General features: G+C 34.9%; 1 protein-coding gene across 3 annotated transcripts; it reads right to left on the bottom strand.

Annotated features, from left to right (window-relative positions):
• Nucleotides 1–1,537: 1,537 nt before the first annotated feature.
• On the bottom strand, nucleotides 1,538–21,057 carry TIAL1 (TIA1 cytotoxic granule-associated RNA binding protein-like 1). Of its 3 annotated transcripts, none has more exons than XM_005879670.2 (13): nucleotides 20,799–21,042; nucleotides 20,233–20,294; nucleotides 16,285–16,381; nucleotides 10,752–10,901; nucleotides 10,457–10,511; nucleotides 10,184–10,271; nucleotides 8,288–8,363; nucleotides 7,012–7,120; nucleotides 6,613–6,708; nucleotides 6,415–6,499; nucleotides 6,043–6,166; nucleotides 5,579–5,718; nucleotides 1,538–4,327 (listed from the first exon to the last, which is right to left on the bottom strand). In XM_005879670.2, exons 3-13 carry the CDS (start codon nucleotides 16,294–16,296, stop codon nucleotides 4,201–4,203), a joined length of 1,062 nt encoding a protein of 353 aa, XP_005879732.1. In that variant the 5' UTR covers nucleotides 16,297–16,381; nucleotides 20,233–20,294; nucleotides 20,799–21,042; the 3' UTR covers nucleotides 1,538–4,200. The 3 variants fall into 3 exon arrangements, with proteins under 3 accessions (XP_005879732.1, XP_005879733.1, XP_014406076.1); XM_005879671.2 differs by having other exon boundaries at nucleotides 10,752–10,850; nucleotides 20,799–21,038; XM_014550590.1 differs by lacking the exon at nucleotides 1,538–4,327 and adding an exon at nucleotides 5,809–5,867 and having other exon boundaries at nucleotides 5,628–5,718; nucleotides 20,799–21,057.
• Nucleotides 21,058–22,522: the final 1,465 nt, after the last annotated feature.

Below are 22,522 nucleotides of genomic sequence, written 5' to 3'. Positions count from 1 at the left end.
CAACATGTGCACAGAAAGATGACTTTGCAACATGCAATCATTCTGGCTTTCCTTTACCAGCTATTCAACACACTTCCATTTTATTCATGTTTGGTAAACTTTCCAAGCTGACTTCAAGATATGGATCACTTTTCCACAGGAACATCTCAGAGTTAGTCAAATTTCAAAAAATGCAGCAGCCCTGGCCAGTGTGGCTTGGGTGTCGTCGGTGCACCTGGTTGATTTCCGGTCAGAGCACGTGCCTGGGTTGCAGGCTTGATCCCCAGTGGGGGTGTAGAGGAGGCAGCGGACCGATGTTCTGCTCTATCAATGTTTCTCTCTCTGTCCCTCCCTCTCTCTCTAAAAATCAATTTAAAAAATCTTTTTAAAAAAAGAAACTAAGGTAAAGGCAACTACTTTATAAAGTAATATATAAACTTTTTTTTTAATGCAGCAATTTGGAAAAGTTTAAAAATGTAGCTTATGTATTACAACTGATTTGGTACATTAAGGAAATCATTTATTATAGTCACACCTTTAATCAGCTGTCACTCTAGTTGACATTCTTGTTTAAAAACCAAACTATGAATATTATGTGGATAACCTCTCTCTCCCCTCAAACAAAAGCCTAAGTTGACAAAAGGGTCAACTACTATTAGTGCCCTTCCCTTTCTTTGCCTTAGATTTTTAAAAATCCAAATATATATAGTTCCCCCATTTCCTGTATATAAATCAAACTTCCTTCACATTTAGTCAGTTCTAAAACCAAGTCATTTTTGCCCCTAAGAAATATTTACACAAAGTACCTTGTGAATTAGTTTCTAGCCTATCACATAAGTTTCAAAACAGACCCAATTTAAGTAGCCCATATTACATATTAATATAGCATTTAAATACCACGCTAACTATAATTGGGAATAATACAGTTCTTAAAAGTCATAATTATCCACTTTATTTCCTTGTTTAAAAATAGCATAGATGGCACTCTAATTCACATTAACCTGTTTAAACACAATTAAGGAGGACATTTTATTACTATACAATAGCAGAAACCTGCTCATTTAGACCACTTAAGGCTTACATAAACTAGTAAAAATATTGTTCATCTTTCAATGCATACTAAAAATGCAAATTCAATATTTAATATGTTAAGTGGAAGCCCAAATGCTGATTTTCAGGAGGTAAGATTTAAGTTGGGCATACTAGCTAAAAAGTGTCTAATTTACTAAATTCTTAGTTTTTGTCTAATGCAATTTTTACTCACCACCAAAGTTCTACCTAGACATGGTAAAATAATGGTTTCCATCATTTGTGGACTCTAAATTAATGAGACTTTAACAGAGCATACATTTTTAGAAGGATGCAAATTTCTACTCCTCCATATCCAGAAATTAAGATTTAATTCAACAAAGCTAATGGGCTTTTAACACTTACATAGAACACAGAAACAGGTCTGGAATGTATGTATATTCCACATACTTTACTAACAAATTACAGTAAAATTGCTTATTTCATGGCAACCTGGATTATATAATAAACAACAAGAAAAGGCCACTTATCATAGAGTGTAGTCTTTATTGAAAGACTTACTTCAACTGTGGTTTACAGCTTTGGCTTAAGTTGGCCAGTCATTTTAGCCTGTTACTGCCAACAGACATAAAAATCAAGTGGGAATGCCATGGGGGAAATACTAGCAGGGATTAGAGCAAAGATGGCAATCAAAATCACATCACCAAAATCAATCTCAAAATAATTACAAAATAAGAAACATTTATTGCATGCCAAAGAATCTCTGCTGTTTCTAATGAACATGGAAAAGGCAACGATTCTTGGGCTTAAATTGGATCAAAATAGCACTGAATTCACTTTGTTACGGTCGATGTTAGCTTGACAGTTTTAGTCTAAGATTGTGCATTTTGTTTGGATACTTAAAAAACAATTTACTATGAAATAACTTCCACTAACTAAACTGATCATGAAATCTTGTTCTCTTTCCGATTAAGACAAAGGACACTTCAGTCATATGTTTACTATGGCAATATAATTAGTCCTTATAATTTTATTAATTCATAGAATATACAACTAGGAAATACTGCAGCTATATTTTAGCTGTTATCGCAATAAGCTAATTGATTTACTGGCAGACCAAAAAAGGCAAACTGAGAATTTAATAGGCTTTTATCCATATATTTTTAAGTCTTTAATTGTTCAAGTTTCACATATATTCAAGAAATGTTTTACTAGGAGGCATAATTGATATAATTTGAGTGTTCTCCTTATAAAATGTAAAATAACTTCTCCATAACATCCCCCAAAGACACCATGAACAAAAGAAATAAGGGTAAATTTTGTAATAGAAGAATATAACAGATGACTACTACTAAGGTTAAAACTAAAGTGTCATATAAAATTGGCCCAAAGATGAAACTTCAGACTCTGAATTTTCAGGTATAGTAACAATTAGCTATATTTCTAAATGGGGGGGAAAAGGGGAAATAATACCAAAATTATTGTGGTTACCCATTTATAAAACCATCATTATTTCAAATCTAATTGTAAGATTTCAAAAGTTTCAATAATAATCTGTGGATATTAGCTACAACTTACTAAACTATAAAGGGTTTTCTCATTTTGGTGTCCAGGCCTCAAAACATTTCAAATATATTGCCTAAACATTTGCACCCCCTAGCTGTCAAAATTCAAATACATAGGATTTTATCCCTTTTACATTCCTGTTATGATAAAAGTTCAAGGCAGATTTTATCCACATAGCCTGAAAAATATCTCAGAAACAAACCTCATTCTTCACCTGCTAATTCATTTACAAACTGCACTCACACAGCCCAGCCTCTGTTCAGACTTGTCATCCCATGCACACTACCCACACAGGAAAACAAATTAACCAAAAATAAAAGTCACAACTGTGTACTAGTTAAAGCGAACAGCCAATTATAAATTGGTACACTGAACTGTCTAAATAAGATGCTTTAGCAATCTGGATTAAAAAATTATTGGGCAAAATATATCTAATTTAAAAAACACCCAAATATTTTTAAAAAAACACTTGTATTATACAATTTATAGGAACCTTGATACAGTTTACAAGGTTTTAATCAAGGTGTTTATACACCAAGTGATGTAAAGCAAAGGGGAAAAAAAGCGAAGAAAAAAGTCTAATCTGCAGTGACATTTTAAAATGTATTTCTGCATCAAAGATTTATATGAAATTAAAATTAAGGCTTTTTCTGTATAGTAATTTGTATAATTTTAATTTTACATAGTAGCCAACCTTGGAAATGTCAGTCTTAAACATTCTTATCAACCCATTGCATTCAATGCAGTGGACTGTTGTTACTTCAAATAATTACATTGCTACTTCTATGTTGAAGCATGCTTTTTAAACACTGTAGTTAATATTTACAATGTATATCATTTAAACTTCATGTAAAAGCACAAGTATGACTGTCTGACTTTAATACAAACACCATACTTGGAATTTTCCCCCAAAAGTGAAATGTAATTTACTACAGTTTTAATAACACTTTTTAAAGTCTTAAAAATATGTCTTAATGTGGATCACCAACATTTGCTCAAGTAACTCAGACAATGCTGTTCCTTATTTAGGTTGCAAAATTTCTTTATCAGTCTGGCTTCAGGTTTCTTTAAGCGTAAAGTAAATATTTCCTCCAAAGCGACTCCAAAACCATGCATTTCTTCTCAATATCACACTTTTTTCTGCTGACTTCGAATGTGGTCCACCTCAGAGTAGGGGAAGGAAATGTCAAGATTCAGGATGAACTTATATGTGATTCCCAGTTTTTCACGATCCTCCCTTTTTTTTTTTTTTTTTTTTTTTTTTTTGCTCTTTTAAAAACAGTGAGTTAAAATACTGAATAGCAAGATAAAAATGGAATAGTATCTAGTAATCAAAATGTATTACCCATTTCTCCTATAAAATTTGTAGTCAGAATTGTCTTTATTGACTTTATTTTAGTTTTTGTACACAAAGAAAAATCATGTTCATATCCATCATGAACAAAAACTTAAAAAGGCAGAACTAGAAGACATGTGTCCTTCACCAAAGCAAAGCTGTGCTAAAGGTTCCAAACATTTCAATTTTTAAAATAAATATTTCCATTTTCCGATGTCTACTTCCATGTCTTCAGAGTGTCACAGGAAACTGAAGCTATTATGAATTACAATTTTGTTTAGAGTCCCAGCTCACTGTGTTTGGTAACTTGCCATACCATATCCAGCTTGGTTAGGAGGAGGTATTACAGGGGGAGGAGCTTGTCCTTGGGGAGGCTGAGCACCAAATCCACCCATCCAAGCAGCAGAAGGTGATTGACTGGGAAGAAAAAAACAACACTTCAGCAAATACAAGGAAAAATCATCTGTACATTTGTACAAAAACCAAGGAGAGCTAAATCACAGAATAGACATCAAGGAATCAACAAACCTACAACAAAGAGCCAAGAAATAACTGATACATAGCCAGCCACATATGTGGAACACATATTACAATATTAGTCTTTTTTTAAATTTTATTTTTATTGATTTCAGAGAAGGGAGAGAGATAGAAAACAGCAATGATGAGAGAGAATCATTGATTGGCTGCCTCTTGCATGCCCCCCCCTGGGGACTGAGCCCACAACCCAGGCATATGACCTTGACCAGAATCGAAACCTAGGACCCTTCAGTCCACAGGCCAATGCTCTATCCACTGAGCCAAACCGGCTAGGGCACAATATTAGTCTTAAATTGTTAATACCCACAACTTAACACAATGACTACTCTGAAGAAAAGACAAATGGCCCGGCCGGCTTGGCTCAGTGGTTGAGCATTGACCTATGAACCAGGAGATCACAGTTCAATTCCTGGCCAGGACATATGCCTGGGTTGCAGGCTTGATCCCCAGTAGGGGTGGGCAGGAGGCAGCCAATCAATTAATGGTTCTCTTTCATCACTGATGCTTCTGTCTGTCTCTCCCTCTCTTTTTTTCTCTGAAAGCAAGAAAAAGATAATAGTTTTTTAAAATGACAAATGATTCAACACATCATCTATCTACCTACCGTATATTGCACACTGTATATCAATTTACAAGAAATTGTGTAAAAACACAGGTTCATGTTTAAAAAAGAAGGAACAAATGAAAATAAAGGTGGCTGGCCTATGGGGATAAAAGTGCAAGGGACCAGCCCACTCTATCAACAAAGGAAAAAAAGCAAGCTACTTTTTAAATCAGATAAACCTCTGAAACCCCTCACACAAGCCAACAGGTATAAATCATTACATTTCTGAACATACCTAGACAAAGATCTTTTCCACACCAAAATAAACAAGTAGATAAAATAGTACGTTAGAAATGTAAATCAAATTCTACCACTACTTATAAAGGTAGTAGGACACACCAAATATTACCCCAACCTCCATTTTCACCTAGGTAATAAAAACACATTTTTAGCACCATAAATCCCTTTTCATAAGGTTTTTAATAGTTCAATATATTTAATTTAAATAGATCCTCCCTAGGAAAAACATACTTTTTATTGCTTTTGTCAGAACCATATGTTTCTATACTGGAAAAACCCAAACTTACTCTACTCCAAATCCTTGTTGATTCCATGGTTGCCCATATACTCCATAAGGCGGTACTTGCCACCCATTTGCCATATACTGTCCATACTGTTGTGGGTTTCCATAAACTTGGCTCCACTGACCCCACTGACTATAGTCAACCTAGGAAAAAGCAAATTACTGTTTTAAGAAACAAGTAAGAAATACAGTATTTGAAGAAAGTGGGAGACAAGGAAGAGAAAAACTAAGCACCCTTATGTGAATAGGACTCTGTTATTTATCATTGTCTAAGTTTATTGGGGTGGTGACACCTGTGAAAAGAAAGTATTAAGATTCAGTTAATACCACAAAATAATCACTTTTGAAATAGCATTAAAAATCAATTGAAAGCAGATATATGCTTCATTTTTTAATTTCAGTTTCTAAAGTGTTTATGTAGCTACATAAGATAGAAACCTTAAAAAGTGCTATGAAAAATCGAATTACCTGTTGGAAGTTTTTAGTCATATCAGGAGATTCTTTACCCCAATAGCATTTAACAACATGTCCTTCGATCGTAGTACCATTCACTGAAACAATGGCATGGGCTGCACTTTCGTGGGTTGAAAATCTGAGAGAAAAATAGAAAAACTTTTTTTAAAGAACTTAACACAGTACACAGTACTAGTTTACACACTTGTTAGTTTATAAGTGTCAATTTGGCATTGGTATCCTAGAGTACATTATATAGGTAGTTTAAAGTTCTACATTACAAAGTAATACTAACATAACAAACTCTGATACCTGGGGGGATCAAATAATGTAACTGAAAGGAACAAATCAAATTTAAGAGTAATAATATTACAGGTAGAATTTTACCTGACAAATGAATAGCCCTTCTCTGGAAAAACTCTTATTTCCATGATTTGTCCAAATGGTGAGAATGTCTGTCTCATAAGCTGATCTGAAAAACAAAAACATACAAACAGATTATTCAAGGCTCATGTTTATCATAAAAGTGGTACTAATAGTGATGAAGCTCCAGAAAGAAGGGGGTTAGAAAACCAAACACAATACCTGTTAACCCAGAAGCAATTCCTCCACAGTACACAGTACAATTTTTTGGACTTGACTGGTTTACTACATCTTCAAATCTTAACTGCTTAGTGTTATCTATATGCACAGAGAAAACAAAAATGTTGACAGCTATAAAGTGTTACAAAAGGGATTATTATATTAAGATATGCCTCATTTTGGGGGAAAAATGAAAGAAAATATTTTTCTTGACGCTCTGATTTGATCTATATCAGCTGGTTCACAGCTCCAAATATACGTGTATCAAAGCCCAATTATTTTCAATTATATTCAAGATGAAATGAGTCTTGCAATGCTAATAAAATGTTTAAGAAATTAAGACTATACTAATCCATGACTTTGTGAAGTCCCCATCATTTTAATAGAGTAGACGTATCTTACTTTCTTGTGTGCTTTTAGGTGCAGGTGGTTTACGTGTGGCCCAATTGGTTCTGATCTGACGACCACCCAGCCACTGACCTCCCATGTGCACAATTGCATTTTCTGCATCCTGTAGAGAAAAAAAGAGAAAGAGCAATTACAAACAGAAAATTGTAGTATATAAGACCCAGAAGATGAAAGAAAATGCTGGCAATGTTGGATCCAATAAATCTTATTAGTAAATTAATTCACTGAGCATCCTAAACAAAACTGGACTAATATACTAAGAAAATTATTTAAATTGAGTGATTCATAAAAGCTATTATTTATAGATTTCAAAATACCAGGTCAGCATTTAAGCATCAGAGAAATTTATAATTCACATATACAAGAAAAAGATCACAATCCCATTGGTTAAAAAATAAGGCAGAAATCCCGTAAGACAAAGTTGTTTTCTAATACTTTATGGATGATTTGTAATATAACTTTTACTGAATAATTTGTAAAAACTCTAATGTTATGGTCTAAATCACCTAACCCTGAAAATGTACATTCTAGTAGCAATGGATTGTAACTATAACACAAGATTAAAAACTCATTTAGGGCAGAAGACTTCTGCATTGTTGGAAAATGCTGTAAAGTGGCTGCCAATAAAAAATGAGTTTGGATTCTCAGAATTAATGTGAATTTGCAACGAATGCAATGAATCTAAGCAAAGAAAGTATACGACTCCTGCCCTTTATCTTACTGCTTCAATAAATGCAGGTAATTTAAGTTGCTGAAACTGTTCTAAAATGCTAATGCCAAAGCCCACTTTATTATCTGATGTTTTAGTTAATGCAAATACTTAGATATTTTAGTACTTCTTTCTTAAAAAATACATGCAAAAGTCAGGATGAGTTGCTTCAATTTTCATTTAATATCCCAACTACAAAAGTATGAATAATTATTAGAAGTTAAAACTGAGATTTTCAAAGTTAAGACCAAATATAATTTAACTTCCCCCCAAATTCTGAGACTACCTCATTTGTCCTACCCTTTAGCTTTACTTCTAAGTTACATCTTACCTTCACCAATGCACAAACACAACTTTATTACTCTTCCTTATTATAATCAGGCTATCTTTTTCCAGCTATATATTTCTAAGCTTATGAAAAATATTAATTACACTCTATTGTTAAGACATACAAAATTACATAAAAGCTGTGTTTGTAGTTAACATCTAAAAATATTCAAGTTTCAGATTAATTAATGACTAAATTCTGTATTAAATTTAAATTGAATTGAAAGAACATACCAGTTTGTTATAAAAAGATACAAAACCATAGCCTTTGGATTTTCCAGTTGCCATGTCTTTAACTACTCGGGCATCCCTGTGAAAAGAAGCACAGCTAAATGAGGGAAGTAAGAGTCATCCTCAAAATAAAAACTAAAAGGAACCACACACACTGTATTGTGAGCATTTTTTAAAATAAAATTTCAGTTAGCCCTAATTAACTACAGTCATTCCTGAACTCTCCCTAACGCTTCTTTACCTGTTAGAAAAAAGCAGTAGGACAAAAACATGTAATAAACATGCAACCTAATCAAATAGCCTGTGCTTTCTAAACTAAATGCTCAAATCTGAAGATTAATAGGAACAATAGTTTCCTTTTCTAATATTCTATTGGCTAGTGTCCTCTAAGGTTTACTGATTCTATAAATTACTGTAACAATGCTAACTACTTTACCATGCAATCTCTAAATAGTTAAATGTTTTCTGCCTAGTGATACAAAATATATGAAATATTAAAAAATTGAAAAAGAGGAAAAAATAGGAATTAAAAAGGCATACATGGCCTGTTAACAGATTTCTTTATTTTTCTTGGTCAATTCTCTATCATCATTTTGGAGTTTGGGCAGCTGTAAATTTTGAAAAATTGACATTTTCAGAAATTTAAGAAAGGAGAATAAAAAACTAACAACAATGCTAAGCACACCAGTACGAAAACAACAAATTTACACAGAAATTTTAGTGAGTAAGTTAAAATGATTGGAAATATAGAACTCCACTGAATATAGAATGTTAAAATGTAAATACTAAGATATATGTATATATAAATAATGTATAATAAGAATAAATAGAAATGAGAAAAAAATCTACAACTGAGTTCCAGTGTGCACAGTTCCTTGCAGTTAGCCTTCAAGATCCTGTCCATTCTTATGAGCAATTCTGCAAAATAACCAGAATGCTATTACTTTTAATTGTGACTTGGACTTTAGAAAAACTGCAGCTCTCAGGTATAAATAAAGATTGAAAAACAGCAACCTGTATTATTTTTTATACTGATTTTCTACTTACCACATTTAGAGATTAAAAAGCAAAGCAAATATCAAAATAGAAAATTAAGAATTAAATATTTCTTTCAAATAAATTAAATCTATAGAACAACAAATTGTATACAGAAAAATGTTGTTGTTCTTAGTTGAAACATACTCCTGTAAAGTAATACTAAAACGTATCATTTAAATCTACAGGAAATACATAAAACAAATAGATCTTAATCAAAAAGATAAATTATGATAAACATTTTATAGAATTGTAACCACTTTTAGTTTTCTAATATATTTGATCAAGTAACATACAGTGAAATTTGAGCATGAACTTTGTTAAAAATTAAACCACATTTGGGCCCTAACTAGCAGAATAAAACACCACTAACAAAACAAAAAACAATTAATCCAAATTTATGGCTCAGACATTGAAAATTAAGACTATAATAACATTTATCATTATAATTAAACATATACATTTTCAATCTAACCACAATATACCCCAGGATTTATCTACTTTCCCCCACTTATAAAAAACTTAATACACAGTATAAATCACATTTATTTTAACCCATTATCTTTAACCACCAAATATTGAAAACATTCGACAAAAAGTTGGACTTTATAATAGTTTTTACCACCCAAACATCTGTTTCAAAGATAACAATCACTTAAAAATTTTAAACACATCATACACAGGATTAGATAAAAACAAGACCCCAAAACATTAAAATGACAACATTTTCAACAACATCTAATAAAAACAAAAACAAAACAAAAATCACACTAACTAGGAAAAGAAAATCTTAATTCTTATACAAGTTAATCACATACTATTGTGCCTATCACTATTGAGTATAGTATTGATTATGATACTTACGATATTTTACCAAAGGGGGCAAATGCTGATTTGATATCTTCTGTTGTAATTTCTGGACTCAAATCCCCAACAAACACATGGAAGTGATCTGAAATCAAAGCATTTGGTAATCAAATACTTAAGAAGTCAGCTACTAAACCTTTCATTTTTTTATTTTTGCTACTAAACCTTTTATAGGCAACACTAAGGGAAGGAAAAACCCTACTTAAGCTGGTAATGCTGCCAGGATAATTTCAGAACTCTTCCACAGTAAAATGCAGCAGGAGTACTTACTAGAAGTATCTTTTTTCTGGCTACTTGGTGTTGTTGCCCAGTTTACTTTGACCTCCTAAAAATAAAGATTATATTTAATACAATTATTAGAGATATCATTAAAAAGCATAACACTTACCACTTATTAAATCATTTATCAAGCAGGGTAATTTTTGTAAAAGCACTAGGCTGAATAAAGCAAAACCATCACTCAGCAGAGCTGAATATTCTTTTAAAAACTTGCTACACAATAATGCAAACTAATTTGACATGCAAACACATATATTCATTAGGTGCCATTATTCTATTATCTTACCTTTCCCAAAATTTTTCTCCCATTCATAGCAGCTAATGCAGCAGCTGCATCTCTGTGTTCATAAAATTCCACAAAGCAATATGGGTCATTGCTTGTATGCTGCAAAACAGAAAATCCAACAGAAGAGTTGACCCTTCTGCTATCGGGTTGCTGAGAAGAAAATCCAGGAAAAAACATTACTGATAGCTAGGAATGTACAGGTGAGATTGCATAAGCTTATGAAAGCCTAACACTTTATAAATAAGAGTTATAGCTAGACCTGACTTTGCACCTCAAGATTCTGTTGTACGCCAACAGAACTGTCAAAGCAATATATAGAAGTATGACTATCAGCATTAAATCAAAATATAGAATTCTAGTGAAGTATGATAAATATAAAATAGAAATTTATATTAGACCAAACAAAACCTCAGTTCAGATTTGATGGATAAGGACCACTTCCTTACCACTGCTCTTCTTTCCCAACAGAATTTTCAAAAGGATGAATTCTATTTATGCATCAGAATCTTTCACTAACTGTAACCCATGACTATAAAAAATACAGGAATGAACCAACTTTACAAACTTTACTCCTGTTAGTACTACATATGAGACGAGATTATGTATTTCTTTTAGAGATAATAAAGGAATGAGAATAAAATTGAAAAAGTTCAAATTTATAACTTGCTATTAAAGTGAATTCCCTTTCAAAATATTCTAATGTATTGGAGATTCTATAAACTTTTGAATTTGGTCATCAAAGACCAAAAAAATAAACTAGTGATTATTGAGAAAAAAATTTCTAAAAATGTCTTTGAATAAACATTTCAGGACAAAGCTACAATTTTATATCACAAAAACACTCATAAAAAATCGTTATTGTATATATTCCACAACATTATGCTTGACAGTAGTTGGCAAATAAGTATTTATAGATGATAAGAAAGTAGTGCACCTAATTGTATCATCTTACAACCTAAATAGAAGTAAATTTTATAAACCTGCAGCCTATATTGGAGTTACACAACTGTATAAATATATTTACATAAGGTTAAAAACATTCACCACTGTTCCATGTAAAATGCCCTAAAAAAATATATATTTAAAATGTGGAATTCTAGTTGCACTTACAAAGGATAAAAATACCAGATAAAATAAAGATCTTTTCAACAATCACTGTTTTTCATCCCAGGAAAGTTTTAGGAGAAAAATCCAAAATAAGACGTCTAAAACAATAGTGACGAAGCAACCAGAGGCATTTCCTTGAGAGGGGAAAAAAAGTGTGATCATTAATACTGACAAGAAAACTATGGGCTCCCATACAAAATCCTACTGTCCTAGCCACATGAACGCTGTTCTTAAAGAGACAGAGAAAGAAAATGGGGGGAAAAACTCCAAATCTTAAATTCCTCCTTTAAGAAAGTTAATATTTACTAGTAACATTCATTAAAGAAAGGACTTTAAAGGTAAATAAGCTAAAACTACGAGTCAATTTTTCCTTTTAGTCCTACCTTTTCTGCCCTATGGCCTCTAAGGAAAACACTGATAACTGTAGCAAAGCACAGAGAAGTCCAGTGGTAGATCTCTAACAACAGACTTTAGTAAACGAGTCTACTCATGCACACTGACTGCATGTTTATCTAAGCGGTAGCAGGCCGGACCCCATTCAACATATGTAAACATGCACGTTTATATATTCACATCACACTACATTTTATATAAGACCCCACTGATTTCTGCCACTTCCCAAATGTCAGATGTGTTAAAAAAATTTTACTAGATAATATACATTTATTATAGTATACAGGGAAAGCTAAACTCTAAAATAAAGCTATCTAAAGTTAAAAAATCATAAAACTAAGGGTAAGAAAGGATTTTTAATATGCTGAAATAAAATTCATGAAAGAAAAATAAATGCCTAGACAGTCAGTAGCCATGGTTGCCAACTGGTGGTCCGTGCGGTCCGAAAGGTTGGCGACCACTGGTCTATAGTTGGAGTTCATGCCCTTTGGAAGATTCCCACTTACACCACTGGCAAGTGACACTAAAAATCAACTGTTGTCCTTAATTACTATTGTCACCAAATTTTAAAAAAATCCTTACCAAGGATATAATCTTTATTGATTTTAGTGAGAGAGGAAGAGAGAAACGATGTGAGAGAAAAACATAGTTCGGTTGCCTCCTGTACGCGCCCCAACTGGGATCGAACCTGCAACCTAGGTATATGCCCTGACCAGGACTTGAACCCACAACCTTTTGGATGTATGGGATGACCACGCTCCAACCAACTGAGCCACCCGGCCAGGACTGTTGTCATCAATTTTTTGGGGATGACATAAAGGCCAAGACAGAGAAATACTAGGTCTTACAACTATTTCTAAGTTCAAATGTGGGAGTTGTAGAATATGGATAAATTTTGAAAATTCACTTCAAATCCCTCTACCCCTCAAATGGCTGTACATGCAGGTTTTTAAAACACTTCAGCCTAACCGGTTTGGTTCAGTGGATAGAGCAGTGGCCTGCGGACTGACAGGTCCCAGGTTCGATTCTGGTCAAGGGCATGTACCTTGGTTGCGGGCACATCCCCAGTGGGGGGTGTGCAGGAGGCAGCTGATCAATGTTTCTAACTCTTCTTCTCTCTTCCTTTCTGTAAAAAAATCAGTAAAATATATTTTAGCCCTAACTGGTTTGGCTCAGTGGATAGAGCGTCGGCCTGCGGACTGAAGGGTCCCAGGTTCGATTCCGGTCAGGGGCATGTACCTTGGTTGCGGGCACATCCCCAGTGGGGGGCGTGCAGGAGGCAGCTGATTGATGTTTCTCTCTCGATGTTTCTAACTCTATCCCTCTCCCCTCCTCTCTGTAAAAAATCAATAAAATATATTTTAAAAAAACACACTTCAAATCATTATTAAATGTCTTGCAAAATTTTTCTAATGATTCTTTCCCTTTTCACATCCCATCCTCTTCTAAACCCACTCCAATTGGCTTCCAACCCAACTAAGCCACTGAAACTTTGTGTTAAACTCACCAATGACCTCTCTGCAGGCTCTGTGATCCCTTTTCTATCCTCATCTTGACTTCTGAACAGAATTCAAAACAAGGGACAACCCCCCAACCAAGCCTTTAAATATTCTCCTTTACATTCCACTATACTCTCTTGGTTTTTCTGTTTCCTCACTGGAGGGGGGGGGGGGGGTCTTTCAAAAGGTAGTTCTTCCTCCTTAACTCAGACTAAATGTCTAAGTGTTGAGATGCTCCAGGGTCCCTCTACTCTTCTCTATAGCACTCTCTCTCTGGATCTAGGAACTAGATGTCACCTAGTCCCATGGCTTTAAATACATACTACTGCAAGCTGGTATCATCAGCACTGGTCTCTCTCAAGTACCCAACTAGTTTATCCAACTGCCTACATACCGCGTCCATTTAACTGTCTAGCACACATCTTAAATTAGCATTGCCAAAACAGAGCTCCTGTTTCCCACCACTCCCCCCATCCATCCTGTGCCTCCTCTAGTCATGCCCACTTTAGCAAGTAAATAGCATTACCATCCACTTAATTGCACAAACAAGAATCTTAGGGTCACCCTGGTCGGTTTGGCTCAGTGGATGAAGCGTCGGCCTATGGACTGAAAGGTCACAGGTTTGATTCCGGTCAAGGGCACATGCCCAGGTTGTGGGCTTGAACCCCAGTAGGAGCCGTGCAGGAGGCAGCCAATTGATAATCCTCTCTCATCATTGATGTTTCTGTCTCTCTCCCCCTCTTCCTTCCTCTCTGAAATCAATAAAAATATGTTTTTTAAAAAGAATCTTTGGGTCATTCTTGAAGTCTTCTTTCTCATTACGTCCCACAGCCAATCGAGTACTACTGTTATTCTATCTCCAAAATATACACCAAGTTTATATACCTCTATCTCTATGGCTACCACTCTAGAGAACAAGTCCACATCACCACTTAAACTAGACTAGTGAAATAAACTCAGCTGGTTTCCCTCCTTCCACTCTTGCCCCTACAATCCATTCTCCACACAACAGTCATTCTCCAAATATAGTACCTTAAAAATACAAATCAGAATACATTACCCTACTTAAAACCCCACTGCAACCGGAGTAAAATCCACTCTCTGTCATGGCCTGTACTGCCCTAAGTGATGCCAAACCCTGCCTGCCTATCTCTTTAGACTCACTTCCCACCATTTCCCCACTCACCAGGCTCAGCTATCCTGGGTCTTTAATTGAACCAACACACCAAGCTCATTACCAACTCAGGCTTTGTATCTGCTGTGCCCTCTGCTTCTAGCTCTTCACGTAGATGGCACCATCTTGTTATTCCTGTCTCAGCTCGGAGATGACACCTTCCCTCACCACCTAGCCCATATAGCACCTCCCTCCAATCATCATCACAGAACTGCTTTATTCTCTTCATAGTTCCAGCTTTGACTATTGCCTAGCACAAAGTAAATTTTGTGAAAAAATGAATAAATAATCAGAAATAGGAAGAAGAGGAAACATAATATACCAGAACAGACTGATGATTATCATTAATTAGAAAAAAAAGACCAAAAGACCAATTTGCTTTACAGATTTTTAACACTTCCCCTCTGTTTCGGGATATAACACAAACTCCTTAGTACAGCTGCTGGTCCTACTGAACACTCCTTCTCATCTCTTGGCATCTCTATGACTAACCAACCCCATTGGAAACTCCAAGCATGCTACGATTTCTATCTTTTCCTTTCAAGCATTTACGCTGTCTACCAGACCAGATCAACATTCCTCTCTCTACCTGGAATCCCTTCTTCCTCAAATTCCTTTTCAGCCAGTTTCCATTATTATCTTTTTCAGTTTCAGCCTAGACACTGACTCTTCTAAGAAGCCTCTCCAGACCTAAGGCTGTACTGGAACTCATATGTTCTCCCACAGCACTTATTAACCTATATCATTAGTATCTGTTAACTCCTCTGTCTCCCTCATTAGACTCTAAACTGTATGGGGCTCCACACTATTTTATTCACCACTATATCCCTAGGACTTACCATAATACCCGGTACACAGTAAATAATAATTTTTAAAACAGTGTTGAAACAAAATTATTACGCTAACAATTTAAATTCCTATCTACAATAGGCTACTCAGTCATTAGTATTTACTAAAAACACACAAGGTGCATAGTGTCGCACTATGCAAATAACCCAATATACACCAATTCCTAAACTTTAAACGTATACTACCTAAATCAGTAACACTCTTGTTGAATTGTATGGACTGTCATCTAGTTTTTCAACACTCTGAGATAAGTTGTAATAATTCTTTACAAGCAAGAACACTTGAAGGTAACAGCACAGGAACTTTGTCCTTGCAAATAAAACTCCATTCCAAACCTAGTTTGTCAGCCAGATCAAAGTAATACGTCAATACAACAAACATGAATCTCTCCATCAGAATAACTTGAGGTTTACTTAGAATGTTATTTTTAAATGATACTAGTCAACTCATGTACTGTATCTCAAAATGTTAAACATCATGCTGTCAGCACATGCAACTGGGAAGATCTTACCTCTGTTATCATTTTACAGCTTTTACAGGGTCCAATCTGACTAAATAACTGAAGTATAAGAACTTCCGTCACATCTCTGGAGAGGTTACCTACATATCTGGACAAAAAAAAAAGAGAAAAAAGAAAAAGAGAAAAAATCAGTAATTTTCTTTCAGCTCTGGCTCTAATGTGTTATTATTTAACTCATCACCTTTTAGTTCATTTTAACTTCCTGTCTTCATACAGATATTCCAATTAAGACTGATTCTATGAAAGTAAAATTAATCCTTATTTAGGAAAGCAACAAATGTTCTTAGGCCACTAATGAACCACTTGAAAAGACTTTTATAAAGAACAAATTAACATAACCATGTATACCAAAAGCAGTTTTCTCATCTCATTAGAATAAAAATAATGAAAACTTAAAGCAGTCTCAAGATAACTACAATTTTTAAATGTGAAGCACAATTTAAAATAATGCATAACACACACACACACTCACAATTATTGATTTATCAAAACACCTGATCGTAAAGGGATATCCTTTTATATTAGATGTAAAGGAATATAACATGAGTTTATCTTAGACCTCCAACCAAAGCAATTACATGAACAAAAAAGAGTTAAAGTTATAGCAAAACACACAGAAATCAGAGGGGTTTGTTTTGTCTTGCTAAATAAAATTGTTATTGATATTATGTCTCGTTTGTTTTAGAAGAGCAGAGTATAATAATAAAATTTCCTAGACTAAAACACATCATAATCAACAAAATACGCATTTATCTAGATAAAGCAAATATAAAGACTTCTTTAGAAACTCCGAGAAAATTAAAGACAAATACAGCTATACTTCTGACTATGCCTAAAGAGTTGGGATTGGTTTTTGTTTGTTTGTTTGTTTGTTTGTTTTATAAATTGAGTATATATATTTTGTATAAGAAGTTTAAAACAGTCTGGCCGGCATAGCTCAGTGGCTGAGTGCCGACCTATGAACCAGGAGGTCACAGTTTGATTCCGGTCAGGGCATATGCCTGGGTTATGGGCTGGATCCCCAGGGGGGGTCGTGCAGGAGGCAGCCGATCAGTGATTCTCTCTCATCATAGATGTTTCTATCTCCCTCTCCCTCTTCCTTCCTCTCTGAAATCAATAAAAATATATTTTAAAAAACATTATCTAAAAAGAAGTTTAAAACACAGATGAATTTTAAAAAGGAAAAAAGAACACCATCACCCAGAGATGACCACCTTGGTTTTTCTTGTACCATGGATTTATTGTAATTTAGCTTACTTAATTGTCAAGCTTTTAAGTCTTTCTGGTACTCAGTGTAATTCCTATAATTTGCCTGTTATGAACCTCACCAAGCAAACAATATTTGTAAAAATTAACAGTTTCTTCTGGAAAGTAAAGGGACATACGTTTTTATTTTCCTAATATGAAACATATGGAAACTTAGTACCGAGACCAAAATAAGCTTTGCATCTATTAACATATTAAATACGTAACTGCTTTAAGATGGAACACTTTGTGAGAGGAGAAAACAGAGAAAGGTAAAGTTACGTGTAATAAAGAAAATTATCTGATTAGGAATGAATAGCCACTTTCCAGTTCAACTAAGAATTTCATTGCAATGGGTACTAATACCTTTAATTTATATGCTCTAAAACGGAAACACAAGCCCAATGTTAATTAGTAGAGGACTAACCCAGTGACAAACTTGTTTAGGTCCACCCATACCATCTTTTCCTTACAATTAAAGTAGAACAGACCCATTGCTAGGGCATACAGTGACACACCTCTTCCAGCAGTAGTGAAAGGTTATAGACCAGGGGTCCTCAAACTTTTTAAACAGGGGCCAGTTCACTGTCCCTCAGACCGTTGGAGGGCCGGACTATAGTTTTAAAAAAAACTATGAACAAATTCCTGTGCACACTGCACATATCTTATTTTGAAGTAAAAAAACAAAACGGGAACAAATACAATATTTGTATTTGCATGTGGCCCGCGGGCCGTAGTTTGAGGACCCTTGTTATAGACTTACGAGTTTGCTAGACAACTACCTGTCCCTTTTCAACTCATAGGGGGTTTGTGAGCAATCATGGACGGAATAATTTATTTTTTGTAAAAGGTAGGCCTCTCTATAAAGAAAGTGAACAAGTAACCCTGGTCTCCTAAGTGCTATGTTCATCTAACCTAAAGTGCTAGTTAGCTCATTTTTAAGAGAATTGGCGTGGATAAAACTAATTTTCACATATTGAAGCTAACAAGTAACAAAGTTAAAACAAAACGATCACTGTGGTATAACAAATTTTAAATAGTTTTAAATCTGTATTACTGCTTAAAACCTTGATTTGTTGCACAGGCATTAATTACCTTCCATATATAACAGTCACAATCAAAGCTGTTACTGTTTCATAGGATTTTTATTTCAAGCCAATCTATTCCAATACATTACAATTTTGAAGAATATCGAGAGGCACATTTAGATATATTAACTTACATCTCAAGCACTGATGCCAAAGAGCAAAAATGTTAACCAACGTTTAGAATGACATTAAATACTTACAGAAAAACCTAGTTTTAAAATGTTTGCTATTTTTCAAATATCTCCACTAAAAGTTCTGTAGTAAAGCAGCAAACTTCTTTCTGCTCTGGTTATGAAGCAGTCCATTTATTCTAAAGTTCCAAGCGTTTAAATATAAAACTTCAACTCAAAGATCATATATAAAATAACAGAAAAAGACAAATGACTCAAATTTTGTATTGGGAGGTGAACTCAGAGTAAACGATTTTTAACTCAAGAAAAAAGAAAGGCATACCTTAGGTCTATTTTATCTTCTAAGAACAGGAACTGTAGGAACTAAAGCATTAAAAGTGGAAAATGATGCCTTTATCCCTAACATCAGGGTTAAAATTCAATTTAAGACTAGAAACTTCGCGGTTGCACAGTAGGCAAAAGTTCACATTGCTAAACTATTTCCTATGTCCCACTGGGCAGAATTTTAAGTTAAGAACATCATGCCTTTCAGAGAAAAGACAAATCACACATTTCACCATTGGATGTTTTCTTACTCTGAAAAGGGTAGCTCTACCAGGGCTGAAAGTACCAGCATTTTTACAAAACATAACCAAATTTCTCTAATAAAATAATATTTTTACTTTTGTTCTTGAGAAGTTCCTATACAAGAGGAGATTTTGCAACAATACCCTTCAGTGGGCATCTAATGAATTATCAATCTGTCAATATTTCATTTAAGGTAGGAGGCAAGGTACAGGAAAGGTACAGGTGAATTGATCAACTACATAAGAGACTGATAATACATTTAAAATAAGCAGACAATATGATTAAGTTGAAAGGCTTAATTACAGCCATTAATACAGGCAAATCTATGGTGTAGCTAGTCAATATTATAGTGGAACTTAATAGTATTTTCTTCTGCTGTTGCCCTTATTCAGATTATACTCTAAATCATTGGTTTATTTCCTCCGTTTGACTGAGTATCAGGAAGGACAGTTGTAAGGGATGACATTGCATAACAAGGTATAATCCCAGATCCACAATTTCTACTCATTTTGGTGCATCAGATGGATGAAGAAAGTAAACTATCATAGAACACCATTATAATTGAATGTTGATTGCAGATTCAGATATACCATGGCTCAAATCACTGCATTTAGAGCTACCCACAACACGTCTGAAATGTGGATCCTACAAGGTAGCTCTCAGGCAGTCCAGTTCCAACATCAGTTTTACGTAGCATGATCTCATTTGTTTGCTTTTTTAAATCACAAGTTACCCAATACATATTACCCCAAAATAAATGTCAAATGAGAATGGAGAACAGCAGAAAACAGACCTTTAAAGCAACTATTTGAAAAACTTTAGGCTCAACATCAAAGCAATTCTATACCACTTTAAATACCATCGAATAAATTAGTAATACTGTAGGTAATGAATATTTAAAGACCTACCTAGGCTATAAACACCATATTGTTTTCTGATGATAGAACCATATGTCTTAGCTTGTGTGTGTCTGCAGGGAAAAAACCTCACTAGTAACACACAGGCATTTTAAAGAAACAGAGTACATTATCTTTTAAAACATACTGGCCACTTGAAAACCTAATCCGTAGATCACAATGTTAAATAAAAGGAGCTCCATAAATAAACAAAATAAAACCCTACTAGATATCAATCTCTACAGTCACATTCAAAAGTTTTTTATTACAGTAGTTGTATCTAAAGAACCCTTTCAGGAGTAATATGTAAAATAAACACTTAAAACTACTATGCATTGTTTTTTTTAATTAAAATCTGATCCCCCAAAAAATCCCAATTGTGAAACATCTGCTTTTACTTCAAAATTTTACATTTGAAGGTTTTAAAATATATATAAAATCAACAGACAGCATCATGTGCATATGACAATCAAGTCTGCCTATAATTTTAAATCAATCGGACTTTTTTTAAAAAAAAAAAAAAAGGACTTAATACTAATTTAATGACAAGAGTATAATCAATGTAAAATATTGAATACCTCTTATTTTCCAGGCAGTGAACTAAGTGCTGCAGGGGTAAGACCTAGGAAGATGTAGCAGTCCTTGTCTAAAAAAAAAAAACCCTTCCCATGAGAATAGTGGGAGAAAGAAAAAGGAAGACAGAATAGTAAGCATGTACACCAACGCTCAAGACGTTTCCTTACCGATGTGTATACATGTCACATTTTAGACAACTGTAAACACAGATAAAGTCAGTATGTTTGGGAGAAAGAAGAAAGTACAGGTCGGAAATAAGAGACAAAAAAGTTAGCTTATTATTATTAGTCAACTGAGGAAAGTCTAAGGTATGATGGAGATGAAGACAGGACAGATGCAGAGATATATGAATTAAAAGTATTGAAATAGCATATTTTTAGCACGGCAAAAAACAAGAATTTCTCTTCATAAGGAACAGTTAAATAATGAGAAATATGCCATGAGAATTTACCAATTATACAGCAGCTATTATGATGCAATCATGACATTTCAGATTTTTAGATACAACGTAACCTTTTAAAAAAAGTTTTTATTTATTTTAGAGAGAGAGAAAGGGAGAGGGAAAAACATCCACGTGAGAGAGAAACAGGGCTGCTGCACACCCTAACCAGGGATGGAGCCTGCGAAAATGGAACTGGAGGCCTTTCACCAGCCAGAGCAATACTATGTTGTATTTTTGTTAAATACATGCTAGCTGGGCTCCAAATCCAGCTTTCCCAGATGCTTCCATCAAAACACACACTAACTAAATATCAAGCCTTGGCTTCAACAGATGTTAAAGAACAAATTTCAAGTTTGTCCCAATTCCCTTTCTGGGAAAAGAAGGCCAAAAGGGAAGACGGAACAAAACATAAAAGTTTCACTAAGCAGGCTTTTCATTCAAGCATTTGGTGCTTAAGTTGGCCTCAAATTCTCAAAACAGGATGGTAACTACTTTAGTGAGGCAGAGCAATAGGCATGAAAAAGTGCAAGCCCCCCCAAAAAACAAACAAAAGGAACCGCCAAGCCTATATCGATATGGTCCAGGCATCTCTCTGCTTTACTGAGCCAGCTTTTCTTTGGTAAGACCCCAGAGATGAGAGGCTAGTCGGACTTCCTGAGGACCTGTCCCCCTGCATCTGCTCCCCAAAAAGTAACGTGCCCATGAAATCGCAGAGCCAGGTGAACTATGACCCTAGCAACGCCAGGCGGAGGCAAGAGGAAAAACAAAGCAGCGATTGGGCTCCTTGGACTCCAGGTGGGCGCTGAGCTTCGACAGGCGAGGAAAACCCAAGGTGCCCAACATAAAACATGGAACTAGATAGAAGTTACTCAGACTTTTATTTTTAATGCAGGGAAAAGAAAGGAGTGCCCACACTATCCAGAAAGGAATGCAAGTGCTGAGTCATCACTCTTCGGTAGGAAAGACACTCCGGCCAGCGGTGGGAAGAAGAAATTCATTCATTAGGCTGGGCTCCAGGTAACGAGCAAGAGCGAGCGGGCAGAAAGCGCGTGCCGACGACACACAATGAGCGGTGGGTAAAAGGCATCGTTTTATCCAACCCCGAGGGTCCGGACAGATGGAGAAGAGGCAACACCGAGAGGACAAAAGCAGCTGGACCAGGGGTTGTCAGGGCAGCGCAGGGAGCGCTCGAAGGAGACTTCATTATCCCAGAAGCGCAAGATGCTCCCGCGGCGGGAGGCATCCCTGCGCGCCCCAAAGTAGCGGGCGCCGGGCGAGCGTTTC

The sequence above is a fragment of the Myotis brandtii genome, unplaced genomic scaffold (assembly GCF_000412655.1).
Source record: "Myotis brandtii unplaced genomic scaffold, ASM41265v1 scaffold604, whole genome shotgun sequence".
Classification (NCBI taxonomy): domain Eukaryota; kingdom Metazoa; phylum Chordata; class Mammalia; order Chiroptera; family Vespertilionidae; genus Myotis; species Myotis brandtii.
The sequence above is the reverse complement of the archived record's forward strand: the minus strand, read 5'-3'. Positions and strand labels throughout refer to the sequence as shown.

Bases quoted from the DNA above. Each gene is read 5' to 3' on its own strand.
- TIAL1 (XM_005879670.2), bottom strand. The intron at 8,364-10,183 runs GTAAGTATCATA...TTCTTTTCACAG, and splicing joins GCCCCCTTTGGTAAAATATC to GGATGCCCGAGTAGTTAAAG. The intron at 7,121-8,287 runs GTATGTTCTTTC...TTTTCTCTACAG, and splicing joins TATCTTTTTATAACAAACTG to GATGCAGAAAATGCAATTGT.